Below are 24,412 nucleotides of genomic sequence, written 5' to 3'. Positions count from 1 at the left end.
ACATGGTGGCTCACAACTATCTATAATGAGATCTGATGCCCTCTTCTGGCATAAAGTTGTACATGTAGGTAGAGCATCATATACATAAAATAAGTGAATAAATCTTTTTTTAAAAAAAGATAACTTCTGTGTTGATATCAAATAGACACATTTCTGTTCATCTACTTTAAAATGACTTTTTAAGCCATATATACTTCTAGGAACCTGACTTGGATGCTCTGGCTCGGCGGACAGCAGAAAGAAAAAGAAAAGCTGAAATGAGGCATAAAGAAGCCCTTAAAGTGCAGAAAAGTCAAAAAGAAATGCTAATGAAGCAGAGAACCAGGTAACATAATACCTTTGACCATGTTTTCAGCTGATGGCAATGTGGCTAAAAAGAGAGGGCCTTTGGAGGCTGTGTAAGGCCATACGAAGGAAGGTTGTGTATCATTGCACTCTGAACTGTGCTCACTAATTCAGTAGGGATGCTTTACCTAGCTGAGCAAACATTCTGAGTTCAGTGGCAGTTGCTAAGTTTCTGAAGAAATGTGTGGACAGTTCAGACTTAATATCAACCCAAAACTGTCTCTGATGGAAAAAGGAAGTAAAAAAAAAAAATCTGTGTGGTTAAGAGCATTAAAGAGATCTTGGGGCAGGACATGGTGGTGCACACCTTTGGTTCCAACACCTGGAAGGCAGAGGCAGGCAGATCTTTGGAAGTTCAAGGCCAGCCTGGTCTCCATACCAAGTTTTAGGCCAGCCAGGGACAGAACAAAATACACAACAACACACACAAAACACAAGGTTGTGGACTGGAGAGCTTCAGTTGTTAGTAGTTTTTGCGTGTTGTTACTGGTCTGCACTGGTCATTTTATACAATGACCTGTCTTTAACATTTGTAGTTCTGCTCTTCCTGTAAAGAACTCTAGACTAATGGTTCTCAACCTGTGGGTGGAGTCAGAGGGCCCTTTCACAGGTCACCTAAGACCATCTGCATATCAGATATTTACATTAAGATTCATAACAGTAGCAAAACTTCAGTTATGAAGTAACAATGAAATAATTTTATGGTTGGGGGTCACCACAATATGAGGAGTTGTATGAAGGGGTTGAAGCATTAGGAAGGTTGAGAACCACTGCTCTCTATGATTATTCAGTTGACCCTCCTGTCTTTAGATAAGCCTCTTGTGGTTGGTAAACATGTTCTTACATGTATGCTTGGTCAAACTACAAATTGAGTGTGGACTCAGCTAGAAGATGAGTCTCTGGCTTTTATCTTTTTAACTCTGGGTAATGATATCAAGTAAATGCATATCTGTTCTCTTGGTGACAGCAGGTATTACCTAAGAGACTAATTGGTGGCATCTCTTATTTTTTAAGGCACATAAGAGCTCGAAAGGAAGCGTTGCTTGTGGAAAAAGAGAGATCGGCTAAAGTGGCCAGGCTGCCACCTCCTGTCCCAGCCCCTTTTGAGGTGAATTGCCTAGAGCTTGGTTTAAACAAGTTTTAATTGTGTAATAATATAGAAGTATTTTAAAATTTTAGATATTGTTTTACCTATAAATACTTCAATATATGTTTTTAAGAATTTAAAAAAAAATAATAGTACTGACATTTTTCTCAGTTTTACCTAATGCCTACTATGTGTTGAGGTTTACCCAGTGGGAATTTTGTGTTTGCGAAGCATAGTGGTTTTGGTTTTTATAGTCCTACTAATCGTTCTGGCTTTTTATTTTTTTATAGCCTTTATTTGTCAAAAAAAAAAATCGTTATATTAGTTGTCTTATAGATAGCCTACATTCTGGATTTGGCCTCTCACAATCTAATAAAGAAGTAGAGCTCAGATACATTTAAAACTTGGTTTACAGTCATAAGGTCATGAGAAGGTTATTTATAGTAGTAGGGTGTGTACTTTGTGATTAGACTCAATTTTGTTTACATGTTTAAAAGAGTTGAATTTTATGAGTACTAGAATGGACATGCTGGCTCATACCTATATTCTCAGCACTTGTGAAGCTAAGGCAGGAGATAACTAGTGAGCAAAACAGTAAAGACTCTGTTTCTAAGGGAAAAGGAAAGAAAGAATCGGTTCTCTTATTTATATTAACATTTTATAGTCATTGGAGTGGCTATATAGATGACTGTCAAAATTACAGTTACTTTATGTGAAAAGTTAAATAGAGACTTTCTAAAAAAAGCTTGGAAACTTAATACTGGCGTGAGTCTGTCTATCCTGTGTGTGTGTGTGTGTGTGTGTGTGTGTGTGTGTGTGTGTGTGTGTGGTCAGCTTGAGAGTCAGACTCTGGGGTCTTCCCTTCTGTTGTTTTCTCTCCTCTCACTGGGCCACCTGCCATGTAATACATGATCCAGTGGCGCCCAGGTGAAAGTACCCTATTTCAGCCACTCCCCCAGGACCATGCAAGATAGTAGACTGCAGGCAGTGTTTTAACCTATGGTGCCTTTTGATAGCTTTTATCATTTTCCAATATTCATAAGCCAAAATAACTTTAGCTTCTTGAAGTAAAATGCCTTTTCAGAGTGCAGGATGGGTAGAATTATCAGTTCCAGGGCAGCAAATTTGTTGTTGCTTTTTTTTTTTTTTTTTTTTGGCAGTGGAGTGGATGTCTTTCATTTTTGTGAGTATCATTCTGAAGGTATTGACTTTTATTCTACACACAGCTATTGTCATTATTCTTTTCTCTTTCTGAAGTTCATATCATAGAGGAGAAAGCTCTTCAAGCTGGCCCTGTATCCATGTTTCTCAGGTGCTTCTTTGTTCTCTAGCCCAGCAGATGACTGGCTCCCTGTGAACATACACAGCCCCACTTCTGGGTCTTCAGAGAGCCTTGCCTTGTTTGTGTGTTTCCTTGTGTGTTGTTGTTTGCAGCTATATAGCTCTTACAAACTAAGATCTGGGCGATTGTATTCCTGTTTGGTTAAAAAACAATGTTTTACAGTAGGTTCTTTATTCAGACCTACTCAGGTGTTTGGGAAAGAACAGTGTCCTAGAATATATTTTGAGCTGGTTGTGAGTTTGTGATACCAAAGGAAAGAATAGGACTTTGTTTAAAGGGCTGAGTTGTGGAGTGTTTGGGAACCCTGAAGATAAGGTGTGCCCTTTAAGACCTTGTGTCATATATAGAAAATACAGGTACATCTGGGTCACTGTTTCTTCACATAGATAAAAATTCAAATACGGAGAAACCTGAGGAAAGAGGTGTAAACTACTTAGGCTTCTCAAACTAAGAATATCTTAGCAGGGCATGGCAGCATTCTCCTGGAGGTGGAGGTAGGAAGATCAAGAGTTCAAGGCCATACCCTTTTGGAGGAGTAGATGGGAGGTGGTGGGGTGGGAGGGAGAACTGTGGTTGGTATGTAAAATGAAAAAATTAAAAAAAAAAAAAAAGTTCAAGGCCAGTCTTGCCTACATGGCAAGTTAGAAACTACCTTAGACGATGTGAGATGAGACCCACTCATGAAAAACCAAGCAAACAAATAAAACACAAGGTTTTTGTTTATTTAATCCAAGGAAAGAATATAATTTGGATATACTAAACTCTTATCCAAGAACTATTCCTGTGGTGTAGTGAGTGGGTGCTGTTGCATATCTGTGGTTTTAGGATGTCGCATTTACTCACCGTGATAGCCATGCAGAATAACAGTTATCCCTGCTTCACGTGTGAGGAAAGGTTAAGATCAAGGTTGACTAACCTGAATAGAGAACCAGAGTTTATGTCAAGATCTGATTCTACAGTCATCATCTTTCTCCTGCGCCACTAGCTTCCCATAGATCCATTTCTTTAGACTTCACTGAGGTAAACTAGTCTGCATTAAGGTCTGCAAATGTAAACAGCCATAGTATTGAAAACCTCAGCGCCGTGAGCACTGTAATGTCTGAGGTAGTATAGTGCACACTTAAAAGCATGTTCTTTCTTTTTTGCACTGCCTTTGGAGACAGTACTAGATACAGGAGAAAAACAGGCTTGTTCTATGTGTAGTTATGAGACTTGTTAGATACACCCCCTTTGCTGGGTGAGCCAATGTCAGTACTGATGAGCTCTGCTTTTAGCCTGCACCCTGGTAGTTTAAGTCCAGTGGTAGCTTACAGCAGAGCAGCACTCAGCCTGGAAGCTAGATATTGTCTGAGCAATTTAAAATCTTTTGCAAATCATCCTAACGGTGCTGAAAGTCCATGGACTTATTTAATGAAACTCTAAAGTCTAGCTCACTGGAAATTGTGTTTTAACTAAGGATTGGTGGCAATTAAAATCTTAGTAGGGAGTCCCGATTTCAGTCTGTATGTATAACTACCTTGATTTTGGGAGTACTGGTTCTTTGAAGTTGCTTGTAAATTGAATTATGTTTTATATCCAGTTTTTAATATCCTTGTGAAGAAGTAAGTTTTGTTTGTCTGGGGTATTTTGGGTTTTGGTTTTGTCTGGTTTTGTTTTTGTTTTTTGAGACAGGGTTTCTCTGTGTAGCTCTGGCTGTCCTTGAACTCTCTCTATAGATCAAGCTGGCCTTGAACTCGGAGATCCGTCTGCCTCTGCCTTCCAGAGTGCTGGGATCAAAGGTTTACGCCACCACTATCCAGTGTGTTGTGTAATTGTACTGAACTTTAGTTCACAAATTAACTCCTGGCACATATTTGTAATCCCAGAGGTGGAGGCAGGAGGATCAGGAGTATAAGACAATCAACTATAGCAAGTTTGAAGCCAGCCTGGGCTACATGAGACCCTATCACAGAAATAAAATAATCAGCTAATGTTTTCATTAGTGGGAAATGTTTTTTGTTTTTAATTTCTTTCTTTTTTTTTGCCTCAGTTATAAGACTTTGGATGGGATCGCCCTGTTCTCACCCTTTCCTCCCTGTGTTTCCAGGCTCCCCTCAACACCTTCTGACTTGTTCTCAGTTTCAACTGAACATTTGCCACCTGGGAGCTTAAAAAATTAATACTAGTGCTAGACATTAGTTCTGTTCTAGCACTAATAATTAGTGCTAGACAAAGTTCTGATTAGATAATTGGTATGGTGAAGAACCAAGATGTCTAGTTTTCAGAAGCTATTTAGGTAGTTCTCTTTTTTTTTTTTTTTTTTTGGTTTTTCGAGACAGGGTTTCTCTGTGTAGTTTTGGAGCCTCTCCTGGAACTCACTTGGTAGCCCAGGCTGGCCTCGAACTCACAGAGATCCGCCTGGCTCTGCCTCCCGAGTGCTGGGGGTAGTTCTCTTAGTTAGCCCATTCATGCCACTTGGTTTTCCTTAATCCTGTCTTCCTCTTCTTTGTATTTATTTGAGTACTGTTTGTTTTTTCCCACTCATTTATGTTAAAGCTGTGTCTGATCATTTCTCAGTCATATTTCTCCCTGTTAATATTCTGATCCTGCCCTTTGGTGCCACCCTATGCCCTGCCATAAAAGCCTGTTCTTAAGGGGAAACTCCGACCATTTCCCTCTCCTCCTCTTCCACTTTCCTCCCTCCCACGGGTTGAGCACCTCTTGAACCCCTTGCTGCCTGCCAGCCCACCGCTGCTTCTGGGGGGTCCCGCCACATACAATTCCTAACACTCCCTCTGAACTTGTCAGTGTTACCTCTTTGTGGTGTAACAGGTGCTTTCTCAGACACATTGTGAGTCCCACAATAATTGTCACCATGACCAGGTGACATAGAGATAACTGTGTGCCTTCTTTTTATATCAGAGCTGAGGGATAGTGCCGCTACCAGGTACAGAAGAGACTCAAGGAAATTGGACTGTTACTTTATTTTCTGTATAGTACCTAGCTGGGACAGAGTGGACACTCAGAAATCCCTTGTTAGTATAATTGATTTAATTACATATCAGGTCATGATAAACTATGATGGGCTAAATCTACTTTTATGCCGAAGTGGTGGAAGCAGGGAACTACTCATTTCATCTTCCTGAGATTTGTGCAGTTGGTATGCTTAAATAATCGCTAGTATTTCTAGACCAGAACTAAATATGTGATTAAACACTGACGGGTGAGACTAATGTGAATTCTAGTGGAATTTTTGTGATTAGTTGTGCTTCTCACTTGATTGGGTGTGTCTCATAAGCATGTTTTTATTCAGGAGATTTGAAAGTGCTCTGGAGATGGAGCTCAGTGGAAGAGCACCTCCCTGGGTACAGTCCCCAGTAAAGGGCAGAGTGTAGGAGATACTATAACAAAAATAAATGTCTCTTTAAATAACTTAGAAGTTAGAGTGAACTTCTGAACCGAAATAAAAACATTGACTATAATATACATATCTAGAAGGTCTTTGAAATATTATAATATCTAGTACTTTTATTAAAACTTGAAGTAATTTAACTCTGGATGAAAAGAGTTTTTTCATTATTAAGCAGATTTTAGCATTGATCTGGTTTTAGTGCATTTTCTGTTTCTAATCATACAGTGCAGTAGGCGAGGTAATTCATAGAGAAGACTGGCTCATGGTCCAAGACTGATGGACTACATCTGGCAGTAGTCTTCTTACTGGCAGTCACGAGTTGATGGAAAGTATCAAAGCCACAAATAAGGAGATCTAGGCAAACCGGTGTTTGTAGCAGACTCACCTTAGAAACAGCCTTGGAATCCATTAATCCCTTGAAAGGATTAATCTGTTCGTTAGAAGAGCTTCCCTAATAACCCCAGAAATTTCTACCCTGTTCCCTCTTAACATCGCCTAGTGGGGATTCAATTTGAACAAATTTTAGAACAAACCATAGCATGACTTAGTACACTGTTTTGTGGCAGTGCATATCTGTAATCCCAGCACTCAGTAGGTTGAGGCAGGAGGACTGCTATAAGTTCCAGGCCAACCAGGCTACATAGCAAAATACTGTTTCAAAAATAAAAACAATTTTACTTTTTGCATTGGATCTAGATTTATTGAAAATGTGTACTTTTAACCTAAACTCTTATTTTATGTCCTATTTTCCAGAACATTGAAATAAACAGAATTCCTTCATTGAAGACCAATAGTTCCACCTACCATCATATTTCCACTTTTGTGAGTAGACAGATGGGCACAAAGCAGGTGATTGACTTACTGTTTGTTCATATTATTTCTGTGTTCATTCCATTGAGTTTTATCTTGAGTCTACGTCTGGTGTGGCCAGTTCTCAAAATTTAAACAATCTTACTAACTATTCTAGGGTAAAAGAAAACAAAAAGCCTTGTAAATTGTGTTTTGAATTTTCATGTCAGATATATGGTTATCCCGTATGAATGGAAGAAGTATATGACTATTTGTGACTGTCTTTTAAAATGATAAATATATTTTTATCATGCATTGTACAAAATAGGTTTTATTATAACATAAAGTAGGTTTTAAAACTTTTGATCATAAAATAATAGATTCTTTGCAGAAATGGAACTTTGTATAGAAGGTAAACTAGGAGAAACATCAATGATCCTATCACCAGAAGACAAAATGGTTCATATCGTATGAATTAGAGTCTGTCTTTATGTATAAACATGCACACAAAGGTTTAAAAACAGGATTTTTTTTTTTTAATGTTTATGGGTGTTTTGCCTTGTATGTGTGTCTGTGTACCATATCACATGCCTGATACCTGCAGAAGCCAGAAGAGGGTTGTCTGATACCCCTAGGACTGGAATTGAAGAGTATTATGAGCTGCCATATGGGTATTGGGAGTTGAACCTGGGTCCTCCAGAAGCATAGCCACTGCTCTTAACTGGTGAGCCATCTCTCCAGTCCCTAGAAAAAGGATTTTTAACAGCCCTCTCATAATTCATGCTTCACTAAATAATAGAAACATAATAATTTTATATGTTTATATCTATATCTGACTATATATTAAGAATATATTTCTAGAGGAAAAATTCCTGCTTCCAAACTGTGAAATATTTGATAAAATTCATTAAACTGCCTTTTAAAAAGTACCAACAATATTAGAATGGCTGTCTTCTCATTCCTTTATCTTCATAGATATTATGACTTGTGGGAGCCCACAAAAGTTTCCTAGTGAGATCTGAGCTTGTTTTAAACAGCAGGGCTGCATTAGGGGATGGCTTGACCACGTGCATGGTCACCAGGTGTTTGGGATGGTCTGCACTTGGCTGTGCTGGGGGAGGTCTTTTGTTCTACCCCTTGGCATTCCTTTGAAAGCCCTTTAGGAGAGACAGAAGGGGCTGGTGGGTTTTGACCCAGACCCTCCCGAGTTATCCTATGTTTCTAACTGTCTCTCTATATTTATTTCTATCTATATATTCCTCACTTCTCCCTTCTCAAGAGTACCCTGGGGGAAAAAGTGGGAGCTGGTCTCCATCAGTGACTTAGAAGTCCCTGCCAGTGTTAAGAGGGAACGACTGATATTTCCTTATTATAATTGCTATTACTCTGTAACAGTCATTTTTCCTGGGTTTGTTTGTTTGTTTGTTTGTTTGTTTGTTTGTTTTTGTCTTGTTTGTTTTTTAGACAAAGTCCCTCACCATATAGTCCTGGCTGACTTGGAACTCACAGAGATCTGCTTGCCTCTGCCTCTGCCTCTGCCTCTGTGCTGGGATTAAAGCATGTACTGGTACTCCTAGTGTAACTGTAGTTATAATACTTTTTCATATTGTATATATTTGGCTACTAGGGAAATCAGTTATCAATACAGCATTAATGTGGGGTTTTAAATACAACAAAATTTTGGTTGGCTGCTTAATATGGGTGCTGACGTCAACATACAGCTAATATATAAGATGAATGTCATATAATGAGCCTGTAGGTTTGAAAACTAAATTTGTTTAAAATTACAGGGTTTGGGGAGATGGCTCATTTCCTAAGTGCCTGCCACGTTGTAAGCAGGAAGACCTAGGTTTGATTCTCCAGTACCCACATTAAAACTAGGAATGGCAGCACACATCTGTAACCATAGTACTGTTGAGGCAAAGCAAGCAGATCCCTGGCTTGTATGGCTGGCTGATCAGCATAGCTGAGTCCATGAGCTTCCAGCTCCCTGAGAGCCTGTATGTGCTAGGCAAGAGCTCTAGCTGAGCTACATCCTATATCCCCAACCCTCTTTTTATTCTTCACGTTGCCTACTTATTATCTCTGGATTAGACATAATTATCATTCATGTTGTATATTGTTTTAAAGTTTTTCATCTCATGATTTTTTCAAAATTGACATTCTGCTTTAAATTCATCATCAAGAGAGGGGGAGAATTCCATAGCAATTTTTTTTTTTTTTATTAAAACTTTATGGCCTGAATGGGTGAAGTGTTGTTTAATGTTCTGTGCTCATTGTAATTTTTATTTAAGATCTGTATAAGTTGTTTTTTTTGGGGGGGTGTGTTTTGAGACAGGGTTTCTCTGTGTAGTCCTGGCCATCCTGAACTCTCTGTAGACCAGGCTGGCCTTGAACTCAGAGATCGACCTGTCTCTGTTTCCCAAGTGCTGGAATTAAAGGCATGCGCCACAGCCACCACCCAGCCGAGAGCTAATTTTTTTTTTTTTTTTTTTTTGGTTTTTCAAGAGCTAACTTTTTTTTTTTTTTTTTTTTTTGGTTTTTCGAGACAGGGTTTCTCTGTGTAGTTTTGGTGCCTGTCCTGGATCTCACTCTGTAGCCTAGGCTGGCCTCGAACTCACAGAGATCCGCCTGGCTCTGCCTCCCGAGTGCTGGGATAAAGGCGTGCGCCACCGCTGCCTGTCAAGCTAACTTCTTTAGTAGGTTTATTTGACTAGTGCAATCCTTCTTAATGTCAGTATCTTTACCTATTTTATCTCACTATCTGGGGACTTTTCATCTTCTTTCTTTGAGACAGTGTTTCACTTTAGTCCTTTTTGGCCTTCAACTCAATCTATTAAGTACCAAGTTTGCAAGAGTGAACCACCATACCCACTCTGGGAGCATTTAATCTTGCATGTAAAGTTAATAACTTGTTTTCATTATTGTTTCAGTTTATTGATAGGATTTGATCATATAAAAAACAAAGTTTTTCTCTCCTGATTACATTCAAAATGCTGCTTATGTGGCTGAAGACATGGCTCAGTAGTTAAGTGTTTACTGTGCTTGTAGAGGACTTGTCATAACCAGCTTTAACTCCAGCCCCAGAAAATCAGATGCCCTCATCTGGACTCCCAGGGCACCTGCATTCATGGATGTACATATACATAATTAAAATAAGATAAATGTTAAATAAAATGGTGTATATATTTGAAAGTAGATGTTCAAATAAGGAAGAGTAACAAGACGTATAACTGGCATAGTCATTGTTTCTGCATGAGTTCTAGGAAATCAAGATAATGTTCAAATCATTATTCTGGCCTTCTTAGCTGAATCAGCATTGCTATTTAGAGGAATGTCTTCTTTTTTTTAAAGATTTATATATTTATGTACTTTATGTATATGGGTGTTTTATCTGCATGTACATTTGCGTACCAGAAGAGGGCATCAGATCCTATGGGACTATAGTTATAAATGGTTGTGAGACATCATGTGGGTGCTGGGAATTGAACTCAGAACCTCTGGAAGAGCAGCCAGTGCTCTTAACCACGGAGCCATCCCTCCAACCCTAGAGGAATTTCTTAAAAATCATGGAATACTATCTTTAAATGCACAAAGCCTGATGTGTTTTAAAATGTATTTATAAGACTCTACTAATAGTTTGATCATTTTATAGCCAAATGTTGTAGTTGCAGATATTAAAAACTTTTGTACTATTTAATTTTATGTAAGTAGGAAAAATTCTATTAGTGACGTTGCTTTTTAAAGCTATTTCTTTGTTTCACATAAAAAAAAAAAAAGATCTAAAATTGTGTTGATTGACTGCTAGCCAGATGCTCATTTGGCTGCTGAAGAAGAAGCTAGGCGGTTGGAAGGACTACGGAGACAGGCCGCACAGGAGAGATTGGAGCAGTTTGAAAGGGCCCATGTGCGGGGATCCCAAGCCATGAAGAAGATCCACTTGGCCCAAGTAAGACCTGACATCTCCCTGTGACCTGTGACTGCTGCTGGTAGGCTGTTTGGTGGCATTGTAGAACTTCTCAGTGAGGGAGTTCTGTCCTAGAGTGTGAAGATAGTGTTTCTTACTGTCTTTTTCTGTTGTTGTGATCAAATACCCTGAGAAAAGCAACTTGAGGAAGGACAAGTTGACTTTACCTCATGGTTCAAGGTACAGTCCATCATAGAGGGCAAGTCAGGGAAGCAGGAGCTTGAAGTAACTAGTCACATCACACCACAGTCAGGAACAGTATGAATGCCTGCAACTACTCAGCTTCCTTTCTCATACAGTCCAGTACCCAACTAGGGAAAATGCCATCCACACTGTGCAGGTCTCCACCTCAATTAATGAAATCAAGATCATTCCCCACAAGCATGCCCAAAGACCCATCTTCAGCTGATTCTAGATTTTGTCATGTTGACAACATTAACCATCACAGAAAGTCTCTGATTTGTACAATTACATTAAAATTTTCCAAAAATCCTTTTCTTTTTTTTTTAAACTTGGATTAAATAAAGCTATTCTCAGAATGTATCTTTGTTTTACATGTTTACTGATACATTTTTTTACATTTATTCAATCCAAAAAGGACCTGAGACAATTAATCACTTTTTTTAATGTAGTAATTTTGATTGCATTTGTGTTATATAACTTTGTGTAATTGATTCATTAAGTATTTTCTGAGCAGAGCACTTACTGGCCCCTTTGAGTGTCGATTCAAAGGTAGGCTCATGTCCTTGCTTATTGGTGAAACAGCATAAAAGTGATTCACTTTCTGCATGTTTCACTTTCCCTTCTGAGTTTGACTACATTTGTGTATTTTAAACACCCATCACCTTAGGAGAGGGTTTTTAAGTGCCTCAATGGACGTATCCTAAGGAAGTTGACTTGGATAGTAGGGGTTAGATTATAACCTCCTCCCTCAAATTTTTAGTTTCCATAAATTGGAAGTGAAATGTGATTTAGTTAACTGTCTAAATTATTAATCATTCCTATCTAAGAAATAAACCTCTAAGAAGTAACAACAGAAACTGTGAGAAACAGTTCTAAGTTGAACACATCCTTCCATCAGAGCAGCAGTGTTGAGTGGCCACGGAAGTGAGCTTTCACGGTTCGCCTGGATTTAGCTCTGTCGTATTTGGCAATCTTAGCTCGCCTTAGCTCACTTTCATCATCTGTTTTCTGAGGACTGCGTGAAGCTCATAGGAACATGCATGGACTTTAAAAATTCCTTGTTGTTAGGAAAAATACTAATGGAGTGACACACCATGCTTTGAGTGAGCCAGAGTAATGCATTTACTCAAGTAGCAAGTAACACATATGCTATATCATCAAAAGACAGCTGTTGGGGCCACTCGTCTTGATTCTAGCCTAGTATTTCTCACATAGGGAAAATCACCCCAAACCATGGCATCTCAGCATTAATAGATTCCATTGCCCTGGCTGAACCTTTGGCCTAAGACCTTTTGGTCTAGGAATGGATTTATTGCTGGGACTGTTGTAATTGGCGTTTGGATTGTGTCCCCTCCGGTTTTATATTTTGTGTCTGTAATCCCTTTGCCCTCTGTGCCTTAGTCATACAAACACTATGCTGTTTGCTGGTTGCCTTTAACCATTCCTATGTGCTGCCCCTATTTTTTCTTCTACTGGTTCATCCTCTTCTGTGTGACTAAATGCTTACCCAGAAACTGAGGAGGTTTCTCTGATCCCCCTTCTTTGTCTTTTACCATCAATTAGATAAATTAGATAGCTTCATAAAGACATTCTGATTAAACTTCGTGTTAATAGTACTCTACACATAGAGAAATGCACACATCCCCTTAATCATGGGAATCAGAGTTTGGAGTGGTGGGAAGTATCATCAGTTAAGTCTCAGTCACTTAGGACTTGAGAAGTACAGGAGAGCTGAACTACAGCACCTTGCAGGAGCCCTGGCAGTTAAACAGAAAGTGACGAAATGGCTTTCCTCGGCCAGGAGAACAGTAGTGGCAGACACTGCTCAGACTTTATGGTCTAGGCAGTATCACCTCTCAGTGCTACCTGCTTTGTCCCATTACGAGTCTAGGGTTGACATTTCCCCTGATGTTCTCGGTATGTTATCCAGCAGACACTTGTTGACTAGAGAAATTAGGGTAGTATGTTTTATGTCAGAGCAAATGGAAGAGGAGGGAATTTTAGGCCTTATTCTTCATACTTTCCCCCTGCCAGTTAATGTGACTCTGAAGTTTGACTCAGCTGTCATTAATCTGTTTATTCTTGAAGAACCAAGAGAGACTAATGGAAGAACTCAAAGAGCTGCAGAAAGAGGACCTGGCACGTCGGAGGCAGACAGTGGCACAGATGCCCCCACGGCTCGTGGAACTGCCGTCCAGACGCAGTGAGGTGAAGGAAGACTGGCAGCGAGAGCTGGAGTTCGCCTTTGAGGACATGTACAGTGCAGACAGGAGTAAGGGGCTCTCCCCGTTGCTTCTGATGTTCGGTGGGAAGTCATTTGTAGGAATAAGCAGTGTTTATTGTAATGGGTTATTGTGTAAAGAGGGCCTTAAGATTTTTATAGTTAAGTTCCCTTTTTTCCTAACTGTTTTCAGTCATATTAGAAGGAAAACATGTCTCTGTGTTTCTTTATTCAGAGGTGAAAGGAAACCTGATTTTGCATCTTAAGCCAGAGCCTTTGCCTGCCATGTCTGATCAGCTCCAGGATGAAGAACTGGACCTTTCAATGGAGCGAGAAAACCGAGGTGAAGATGAGAACCCTCAAGTGCAGACCCTGACCTAACGTGGTCTAGGGAGACAGGCGGTAAAAGCCTGTAAGCTGAGTGTTAAAACTCACGGGAAATAATTGAATCATCAGCTAAGAATTAGGAAAATGTGTTCAGTTTAAGCACCGATAATGACTCTACTGGAAGCAGTAGCAGGAAGTGTCTGCATATTTCTGCCATTAGAGGTCAGTTCCTTACTTGTTGGAGGGAGCCATTCACCTGTGATAGCATCTGGAGAGCTTCAGGTTGTGTAGATGCTTCGTTCTAGATTTATTTGAAGGCTCAGCAATGTTTAGACTTGACCAGATAATTAGAAATCCTGTCACTGCTGGGTACTTCATGTATTGTGATGAGTTGTACAGACTTTGATCTCTTATCCTTCACACCTGGCTTCAACGTTGAACTTTCTCACTGGTTGTCCCATAGGTATTTAACACTCATATCCAGCACTTAGTCATCTCTTGCTTACTGAAACCTTCGCTTCCTAACTTAAGTGAACAATGGGGCCAGCACAACGTCTCAGCGGGTAAAGGCACTTGCCTCCAAGCTTGATAACCTCAATTTGATTCCTGGGATCTCCATGGTGGAAGGAGGGAACCAACTCCAGCAAGTTGTCCTCTGACCTCCACATTCCCTTCCCCAGTAAATAAATAAATGTAATTAAGTGAATGATGGTATCACGGTTGCCTGAGGCAGATCAAACAATTTTCTCTTTTACTTCTGTATCTCCTTAAAAACCATCTCCACACCATTGAACTGACCTCATTTTTCTTCTTTATTTCTACCTATATTGCCTTTATGTCATGCCACTTGGGTTTACATCTCATCATCTGCTCCCTTCACTCCTACACTGGAAATGGCTCTATGGCTCTGACTTGATGGTGGGGGCTCAAGGTCTTCTCCCTGTCTTTTCTACAAACCCTGAGTCTCACAAGTTTGGTTCTGCTGTGGCTCAGCAGACAGCAGGGTCAGTGCTTACCCATCCTGCTTCTCAGGATTTCCCCAGAAACGATTTCTTCTGAACCATCTTATTTTCTTGCTAGGCTAATAGTATCTTTAAGAAGACATTTTTTTTTTAAACCATTTCATCCAGGGTTTAGTTGTTTTAATGGAGCTTTTTATTCATATTTCTAGTTAGCCAGAATTGAAGCCTATCATTATCTAAAGAAACACTATTTCCTGCTAATCCCAGTTACAATCTGGCATAATGTTGCTCAGTCTTCAAGCTTTTCATAAATAGTTAGGAAGCTGGGTGTTGTGGTCCAGCTTCAGGAGGTTGAGCCAAGGACAACCAGGTGTTTGGGGCTGGTCTGATCACAATAGCAATACTCTGTCTCTTGAAAACAACAATAACAAAGGGCTAGGAATTCCCATTACCCTTCTTTAAAACTAAGTCCTCTTTGATAAATAATTACAAATAAAAGTTGGTGATGTAGCTCAGTGGTAGAGTGTTTCCCTAGCATGTGTAAGGTCCTAGGTTCTATCCCTAGTGTGTACACACCCAAAATATGGATGGATGGATGGATGGATGGATGGATGGATGGATGGATGGATGGTGAAAATTAATCTGCCTTAAAAATGGGTAGGTCACAGATTAACGGTTAACCGAGAAGCAGCCCGAAAGTATTACCTCAGTACCTGGCTCTGTGTTTATATAGAACTAAGGAACAGGGTAAACTAGTGTGTGGTTGTGAGGTAGAGTTCAGTTAAGTCATCTTTTGGGTGTATTGACTGGAAGGACAAAGAGCCTTGTCAGGGCTGGAGCTGATGCACAATGGCCTGGATAATGTTGATAGACACTTATGTGAAATTTGTTGCACTGAACATGCAACTTTTGTATGCTGAACTGTTTATTAGTTCTGTTCTTAGTTAGCTTATGCTGTCTCTGTGGAACGATGCTTGAAGAAATACCTTGTTTCTGGTTTTTGATAAGTGAAAGGATTTGCTTACAACGACAGAAAAATTTGTCTCATGTATTAGCAAGAATGATTTGAAAGCAGGTGCTTAACTTCAAGGCTGTAAGATTGTTTTTCTCTGTAGCCTGCTAAGAACTGTTTGGACCATTCCCTAGCACAGAGCATGAAACCTTACAGTGCATGACTCAAACTTAACCTTAGTCACAGCTGATTAGCAGAGTGAATGTCCTCCTGAGAGTTAAGCTTGAAATTAGTATATATGTATTATGTTGTTGGAAAATGGTCTAAATTTGAATTTAAGTTTATTTTGTTGAATACACTAACCTTTAAATATTGAAAATAAAGTTGTGCCTTTGCTTAAGTAATTATAGCAATGAAAGTTTTCTTTTTCTTTCTTTCTTTTTTTTTTTTTTTTTTAGTACCCTTTGCAATGAAGACCCAAGAGATCCCCTCAAGAATTCTTTTTAAAAGATTGTTAAATAAGATTCGAAGCCAAAAGTCTCTGTGGACAATTAAATCTGCGTCCGAGGATGAAAGTGAAGTGACTGCAAGTGTCAGTGAGCCTGGGAGTAAAGCACCAACCATGGAGTCAGAAGCTGTGACCCTCGAGGAGGGAACGCTGTCCTCCGAGCAGGAGCAAGGTGCTTTCTCCGGCAGTTCGTTTGATGGCACACAGACCGTCTTCAGATGTTAAAAAACAATGCTCAGACCTGAGTTTGGGGTTTAGCACCGCAGTAGAGATTCAGAGCCCTGGTTTCAGCCTGTGTCACTGGAGAGATGGGGTTGGGGGTACATGGTGGTTGTCTCATGCATGGGAAAACAAAAAATAGCAAGCAAATCATATATATAATTCAAGAAGATCTTATTAGTATGATCCTAGTAACTTCTGGAAATATATGTAAGACCCATTCCCCCATTCTTTAAAGTTAACAAGTAAGGAAAGGATCTCTGGTGGGAATGTAAAGAAATATAGCACACTCAAAAGACACTAACGTGTTTGTCTTTTAATTAAAAAAGTTTTCTAAAAATTCTTATTAAAAACTAAAGATGTGTGGAGGCTGGTTAAGAGTGCTGGGTTTGGTTCCCAACACTGGAGAGATGGCTCAGAGGTTAAGAACACTGGCTGCTCTTCCAGAAGACCTAGGTTTGATTCCCAGCACCTGCATGGCAGCTCAGAACTGTCTGTAACTCCAGTTCTAGGGGATCCAGCACCCTTACACAGACATACATGTAGGCAAAACACCAATCCTCATAAAATAAAAATGAGTAAATCACTAAAAAAAATAAGAAAGGAAAAGAAATGGGTTAGAAGGAGGCTCAGTGTTTAAGAGCACTTACTGCTATTCCAGAGGCTTAGGTTCAATTTCCATCATCCTCATGGTGACTCATGGTCTTCTTTCTGTAACTGCAGTCCTAGGAGATTAGACCCTCTCTTCTGGCCTCTAAGGGAAGGTACGAGGCAGGCAAATGGTACACAGGCATACAGCCAGCAATTTAATTAATTTAATTAAATTAATCCATACACGTACAATTAAAAAATTTAAAGTTAAGAGACAATCCTGCTACTTAAAGGCCACAAAAGAATGCTGCACACCTTAGTGAGTTTCCTGAACTACTGCTGTTGTTCATTGTATGAACTTCTGGAAGTCATTGAATCACATCACTTAGTTACTTGTAATGTTTAGGCTATTGCTTTCTTATTGTTTCTGCATTATTACTGGTCTGTGCCCACATCTTTGTTCTCTATGCACTTGGGTGTGTGTGTGTGTGTGTGTGTGTGTTTTATATGTATGCTATGCCATATGCCTGGTGATTCACTCACATCTTTTTGTTTATAAATATTTATTCAGTTGGTGTGGTGTGTGTGTGTGTGTGTGCATGCCTGGTTATGTGCACCTTGTACACGTGCAAGTAAGTCAGAAGACATCAGAAGATCCTCAGAAACTGGAGTTACAGTTGGTTGTGAGCAAACAAGGGTGTTGGGAACCAAACCCAGCACTCTTAAACAGCTAACTCTGCCTAGCCTCCCCACATCTTTAGTTTTTAATGAGAATTTTTAGAAAACTTTTTTAATTAAAAGACAAACACATGTTAGTGTTTCTTGAGTGTGTTATATTTCTTTACATTCCCACCAGAGATCCTTTCCTTATTTGTTAACTTTAAAGAATGGGGGAATGGGTCTTACATGTATTTCCAGAAGTTACTAGGATCATACTAATAAGATCTCCTTGCTCTGATTTCAGTTGTATTTCTTTTGTATTTATCTTTTGGATATATTTGTTTTAGAAGGTGTGTTTGTTTGTGTGTGGAGATGTTTTGCTGCCAAACTGTTGAGAGGAAAGGTAGTTGGATTTTATGTTGTATACAAGAAGCCTCGGCCTGCGTCCTTTACTAGGCCTCCTAACCCTTCTCTGTTTCTCTACTTTGTGTTTTCTTTTGCTGCACCCATTAGTCATTGCCCCAGAGACCATTCCTCAGCTCTGTTTTCCTTCATTCAGAACTCCCTAGTTCACCTCTGACTCACACTGTACAATATTTTGTATTTACTGATAGCATCTAAAGTGTGTGTTTCCCAAGTTGACCTCCTTAGATTCAACTCAGTATTTGATGCTTTCACTTTTAGATCTATTACCATCTTAAATTTGCCCCAAATTGATTTCTAGATACTCCCAACCTATACAGCTGCTTTTTGTACCCCCAACTCTCTACAAGTCTCCCACAGTTCAGTACCTGGTAATATGTTAATTTATTTGCTGGAGCAGAAAAGCTTATATCATTCTTGTTCTCTTGTTTCATTACCTACAATCCAGACCATCAGCGATTTCACACCCGACTCACTAATGTCTTTATAATATAGCCTGTTTTCTTTACATAGTACCTGATTTAATTCTCCAACTTTTTATGAGGTGATTCTGTGGTGTTTCTGTCCCTCTTTCAACCTTCAAGCCTCCTTTAGGCCTCTTGCCATTCAGCACAATGTCCCTTGTCATCCGCCATGCCATTGTAGGTGGCTGGCTGAATGGGGGCTCTGTGCAGAATGACTGGCCCCTGGTATGGGGGAATTGGTGTCATAAAATCCCTAGTGTCTAGTTAGCCCAGGAAAGGCACATTGACCTTTCTCTAGCACCTCTTTAGTCTTTGATTTTTCTTGTAATATTTGGCTTAGGTTGACTGGTTAATGTATGTAGCTACCAAAAAGATGACTGAGCCTTCACTGAGGGTCCACTTGCTGTGGACCAAGAGAGAGCGGTTGAGCTGATCTAAATAATGCAGGTTATTTTGCTCCCTTTAAGTATGATATTATCATACTGACAATGGTATTTGTTACAGTCATGGACTCTGATAGGCTGACGATTGAGTCTGGACCACTGAGTAGTGAAGATAAGCCATTTTTCTGCCAAGCAGGCGCTGGAAAGGAGCAAGGTATTTCTGTCACATCCTCAAATTAAACCTGCTTGGTTCCTCACATCATTTCCTTGGTAAAGAAGGTACCATAGTGGGGTCATCTTTCTGAATTATTGGAGCTAATTTTTGTTTGGTGATTCTTGTAGCACTTGCTGTATTTCCACCTGTCACACCTGTGCCTCAGAGTTCAGTACTGCTTCATCCTCAGGAAGAAGCAGTCAGAATTCGAATGTCAGCAAGACACAAACAGGTAAGCAGGCCCTGGGGCTACAGTTTTGTTTGACTTAACTCAGTTCTTCTTAATCTCAGATTGATACCGTGTTTTTAATCTTACATAACATTCAGCTGACAGGATGCATTTGGTCTCTCCTTACACTCATTTGCCCCTTGGGTGTCTGCTGTGTGCTTCTTTCCCCTTTCTCTTGGTTCTCCTATAATCCCCTTGGCAACACCAATGGCAGATTTAAGACTACTTCGTGGATGAGAGGTCCTTTTGGTGATGACATGTATTTCTTCTTTATGCAACATATGTGAACTTTTCCCTTCAGAGTATGTTGTTGCTAGAACAATAGTGCTCTTATTATCTAGATAATGGAGATAGAAGAGCAGAAGCAGAAGCAGTTGGAATTACTTGAACAAATTGAGCAACAGAAGTTAAGGTTAGAAACTGATTGTTTTCGGGCTCAACTGGAAGAAGAAGAAAAACGGAAGAAGACTCGGCAGCCTGAGGTAGGATGCTATTGGGAAGCCAGAAGATAGCAGTCATGGTGTTTATGTTCCACCCACCTGACAGATTTCCTCATCAGTATGTGTGCTGTGCCAGTGTGGATGTGACCAGGTTTGCTAGTGAGCTGTATGCTGAGCTTTTTGGACTTACCTGTCATTGTAGAAAACAGTAAATTACTTCATTTCTTCATTTTTAGGTTTGCCCTGCTCCAGTGTCACATGCTACGATTTCTGATGAAGACTGTCACAGGCAGATGATTCGTAACTATCAACATCAGCTTTTACAACAAAACAGGTATGAACTAGGATATAATTTTTGTAAGACAGTGTGCTACATCTTTGGGATTTATTATTTGTTTTATATGAGGTTCTAATTGGAATTCCCTTAGGAATTGCCATGATGTTTTCATCAAGGGCAGTGGGAATGTACTTTTCTGTGGTAAATATAGCCAACTTTAGATTGTTACTTACAGGGTTTAATGTATAAATATTTGAGAATTTGATGGGTTGTTTTTTTTTTTAGTTAGTAATTAAATTAGTAATATTTGTTTTTGTATTTGTTTTTGATAGGTTACACAAACAGTCTGTTGAAACTGCCAGGAAACGATTACTCGAATACCAAACTGTATTAAAGGAAAGATACCCATCCATGTCACCCACATCACTGATACCTGATTCTGTTATATCAGGACCATCACAGAAATCCCAAAAGCCTACTACTGCATCAGAGCGCTGGGATCCATGCCAGAGACTGAAGCTGAGTCTTAGCAAATATCAACCTGTGCAATCCTCACAGGTCCCTGCATTAGATCAAAGTCATAGTCAGGCACTAAGACAGGGTCACTTTTCACAGAGGCAAGGAGAAACAGATGCATCAGAGATATTAGCCAAGCAGTCTGTGGGGTCACGGGAACATCTACAGCATTTCTCTCAGGTGGAAGCACATCAGAGAGACTATGAATTTGTCCCTAAAGATTCTCGTGCACTTTCAAGAACTTTGTCTTATGATAGGCCACAAACATTACTGGATGCTGGAGAAGTATCTCAACCACTGAGGGGAATAACTTGTCAAACTTTGAATTCCCAACAGATAACATCAGAGGATAGTGAAAATATATCTTCTAAGCCAACTGAACCTTCTTCATTTCTCCCACTGGTGCCTGAACGTTCTTTTACTAATCTCCCTGTTAAACTTGAATCTGAAAAAGTTCAGGAACCCTTTACAACCATAAGCAAAAGTACAGTTTCTATAAACCACTCGGTAATGGGTCACATGCATGATCAGCCTTTGTCATCCTCAGACACAATCACAGCCCAGCAGGGTAACTTAAAGTTTCTCCAAGAACAGTTAGAACTTCAGAAAGAAGTTCTTCAAGCAAGACAAGAGGCCCAGGAAAAGCTGGCTTTTTATACACAGAAAGAACTAGAAAAGCAGGCTAGTCTTCCAGTATTCTTTCCATCATCAGCTGGAGATTTCTTTACTTCACTGCCATCTACCTCAGCTGAATCGGGAAAAATCCAGGCATCTTCAGCAGAAAGTGATGCCACTGTTTCCTCAGGCAATATGGATATGCTTTGGGGTTTTTCACTACCTGTCTTATCACAGCAAACTAATTTAGAATTTCTCCAAGACCAGATCAATGTTCAGAAGGATAACCTTCAAGCTAGGCGGGAAGCCCAGGAAGTCTTGTTAGCACATAAACAGAGTAAGCTGGATGACATTGTACATTCTGAACAGACTGGGCCCTCTGGGCCACATCGGGTGGCTCAGCAGTCATTTAGTTCACTAACATTGACTGATAGACAGTCTAGAAAAATCCAGGAACAGCCTTTACCTCCAAACCAGAAAGGTCTTCTCCCAAGCCAGTCTGAAATCTCAAGTTCTCAGGATGGGTCTTCAAGTTTTCTACAGCAGATCCTCCCTCCACGCAGTAGTTTAAAGTTGCTGCCAGAGCAGGTGGCTACACAGAAGGATGCAGTTCAGGCTGGAGGGGAAGCACAAGAGGACTTCCTTCTACACAGAGAAAGAAGTTTGGGAGACACCAGGTCTAGGCCACGAAATTCCCTCTCCTTGGTGGTTGCTCGGCATTCAGATGCTCCTCGTGCAGTTTCAGAATCTGAGCCTGAGAGGCCCCAGGAACTGTATTCATCTGAGGAGACTATAGTTCCCTCTAATCATTTGATCACCCCAGCACTGGAGGAGGAGTCTCGTGGCTTTCCGCACCACAACTTGACAAGACAAGAACAATTTGCAACACTCCAGGAACAGGCACACCTTCAGAGGGTTATACTTGGTGCTGGAAAAGAAATTCAGGAACATGCACACAAAGAAAATGAATTAGAAAAAGGACTTGGTTCTCAACAAACTGGTGACTTGTCTTCTCCATCCCAGGTAGCTGAATGGGAAAGATTCCAGGAGTTTGTATCAGTCAAGAATGATAGTACAGGGCCCTTAAGCCTTAAGATTCCAGGATTTCAGGAAAGACTGCTTAGATTTTCACAACATACATTCCCTCTGCAAAATAATTCGAAAGAACACCAAGAATGGGTAGACCGAGAAAAAGACAGTTCACAGTTTAGTCATCAAACTCGGGAGAATTCATCTTCTCAACAGACAGGTTTTTCGTCCTTCCTGCCCTCATTAGGACCCTCATCATGTGTGTCCCTGCCTTCTGCTGCCTCTGGCACAACACAGCAGCCCCTGTTAACAGAGAGTGATAGTAAAGTGACGTCCAGCCATCTTCAGATACCAGAGCTGCAGGACAGACTTTGGAAGATATCCCAGCTCATCCAGCCGCAGCAAGACAGCTTGAAGGCCCTTCAAGAACAATTAGCTACCCAAAGAGAAGCCATCATCCAGTCTAGACAAGAAGCTCATGAAGAAGTACTAAGAGAGTGGAAAGAAAGAGTATTCCCAGAGCAGGTTGGTCCATCTTCTCCCCTGATACCTCAGCATTCACACGCTTCGTTCTCTCTCTCTGACTCTGAAAGAACACAAGAACTTCGTTCAACCAACAGTGGTGATGCAGTATCTTTAGGTTGTTCTGAGATGCTGGGTTTGCCCGGCAGGGCATTGGGTTTATCACATACTGCTTTACCTCAGCAGAATAATCTGACTGCACATCCAGAGCACCTCCATGCACAAACAAATTCCTTTCATTCTACTGAGAAAGCCCAGGAAGAGTTGGTGTTTCCCAGACCATGCAGATTTGAAGAGATGCCTGGTGAATGTTTTATCCAACCTCATCATGGTGACTTGAAGGCACTTCAACAGCAGTTAGATATGCAAAAGAAAGTCATTAGATCTGGCCAGGAAATGCAAGAGGAACTGCTTTTGCAAAGGTTAAATGAATTGGAGCAAAGGGTATCTTGCAAACAGATTAGCTCCTCTTCAGTCTCGTCACAGGTAGCACTACCTGTTGCAAACTCTGAAGGGACCATACAATCTTTCCCAACCAAAAGTGATGATACTGAGATGCCCAGAGCCCGTGGTGAGTATCTGAGCTTTTCACAGCCCCTTCTACCTCAACACGGTAACCTGACAAGACAGTTGGATTTAGAAATGACATCTAAAGAACTGCTTTTACATAAACCAAACAGCCAGGACAAAGGTGATTCTCCTGAGCATGCCATCCCTGCCTTGTTTCTCTCCAAGGAAATAGAGCACCCATTCATTCCATTACCTTTTGCAGAAGCTAAATCTGAAAGCTTTTGTGAGTTGTACTTACCTAAAAAGGAGCATGCAGCTCTTTCTAGTGATGCTGTGACCCCAAGATTGCAGAACAGACTTTTGAGTTACTCCCAGCCTGTTTTAACTCAGCAAGACAACATGAGACTTCAGAAGCAGTTGAATCTACAACGAGAAGCTCTACACTCTAGGCAAAAAGCCCAAGAAGAATTACTTGTGCAGAGACAGACAGCCTTGCAGCAGCAAATTGAAAAACACAGAGAGACTTTGAAAGATTTCTTGGATGTCAGTCAGGTATGTTCTGAATTTAAAACTTCAGCATTACACAAAGTTGTTTAAACCTGATTCCATTTTAATCCTAAACTATCTTCCCTTTAGTTATTGGGAGTATGGAAATTAAAACAAAGATTTACCTACTTCATAAGGTCATTTTAAATAGTTACCATTAAAGAATATCTATCTTCATTTATGAGTTTTGTTGCAGTGGCTTCTTATCTGACCACAGATAAAAATTGTCAGAAGGACTGGTTAACAGAATTTTTTTTATCGTGTGGTAGATCGTGTTCTCTACTGACTTGTGACATTTGTATATAAATCAAACTCTATGCCCTCTTTTTCTCTAAGTGTCATATGGTACAGCTGGCATGATTGGAGGCTGATAGAGACCAGACCTATTGATGACTGCTTACATTTGAGTTGTTGAGAAGACTGGTGTGGTCACTCAGACATTGCCATATATTTATTCTCAGGAATGTGAATGGGTTTATTCTATTTTAGGCCAGTTTCGTAGTACAAACAGAATTCTGCAACACCTAGATGTTCAGGAGGCTCTTGATTCTAGAAGTTAAGTCTTACAGTTGTGAAGGAAAAGTAAAAGGGGGAACCAAGAGGGACAGCAGGTCTAAGCTGTCAGCGGGCACAGTGGGAGCTAGGATTGGGTGTGGGGCTACATTTTGCACTAGGGGAGTGTCACCCCTTTAGTGTTAGA

At 40.2% G+C, this 24,412-nt stretch overlaps 1 protein-coding gene across 11 annotated transcripts in view; it reads left to right on the top strand.

The window, feature by feature from the left end:
• Cep295 (centrosomal protein 295) overlaps positions 1–24,412 on the top strand; it is a 44,864-nt gene that overhangs the window by 5,721 nt on the left and 14,731 nt on the right. For 10 of the 11 annotated variants that reach the window (XM_052752804.1, XM_052752761.1, XM_052752780.1 and 7 more), the window contains exons 4-15: positions 201–325; positions 1,360–1,453; positions 6,919–7,014; positions 10,763–10,903; positions 13,193–13,376; positions 13,561–13,668; positions 16,025–16,246; positions 18,936–19,028; positions 19,157–19,260; positions 19,599–19,739; positions 19,934–20,031; positions 20,307–23,718. In XM_052752804.1, coding sequence (XP_052608764.1) covers positions 201–325; positions 1,360–1,453; positions 6,919–7,014; positions 10,763–10,903; positions 13,193–13,376; positions 13,561–13,668; positions 16,025–16,246; positions 18,936–19,028; positions 19,157–19,260; positions 19,599–19,739; positions 19,934–20,031; positions 20,307–23,718 — 4,818 coding nt within the window. Of the gene's footprint in view, positions 1–200; positions 326–1,359; positions 1,454–6,918; positions 7,015–10,762; positions 10,904–13,192; positions 13,377–13,560; positions 13,669–13,696; positions 13,875–16,024; positions 16,247–18,935; positions 19,029–19,156; positions 19,261–19,598; positions 19,740–19,933; positions 20,032–20,306; positions 23,719–24,412 lie in introns of those variants that run through there. The other variant, XM_052752799.1, reaches the window with a different exon arrangement.

Source organism: Peromyscus californicus, unplaced genomic scaffold (assembly GCF_007827085.1).
Source record: "Peromyscus californicus insignis strain IS unplaced genomic scaffold, ASM782708v3 Scaffold_11__1_contigs__length_118956290, whole genome shotgun sequence".
Taxonomy (NCBI): domain Eukaryota; kingdom Metazoa; phylum Chordata; class Mammalia; order Rodentia; family Cricetidae; genus Peromyscus; species Peromyscus californicus.
The sequence above is the reverse complement of the archived record's forward strand: the minus strand, read 5'-3'. Positions and strand labels throughout refer to the sequence as shown.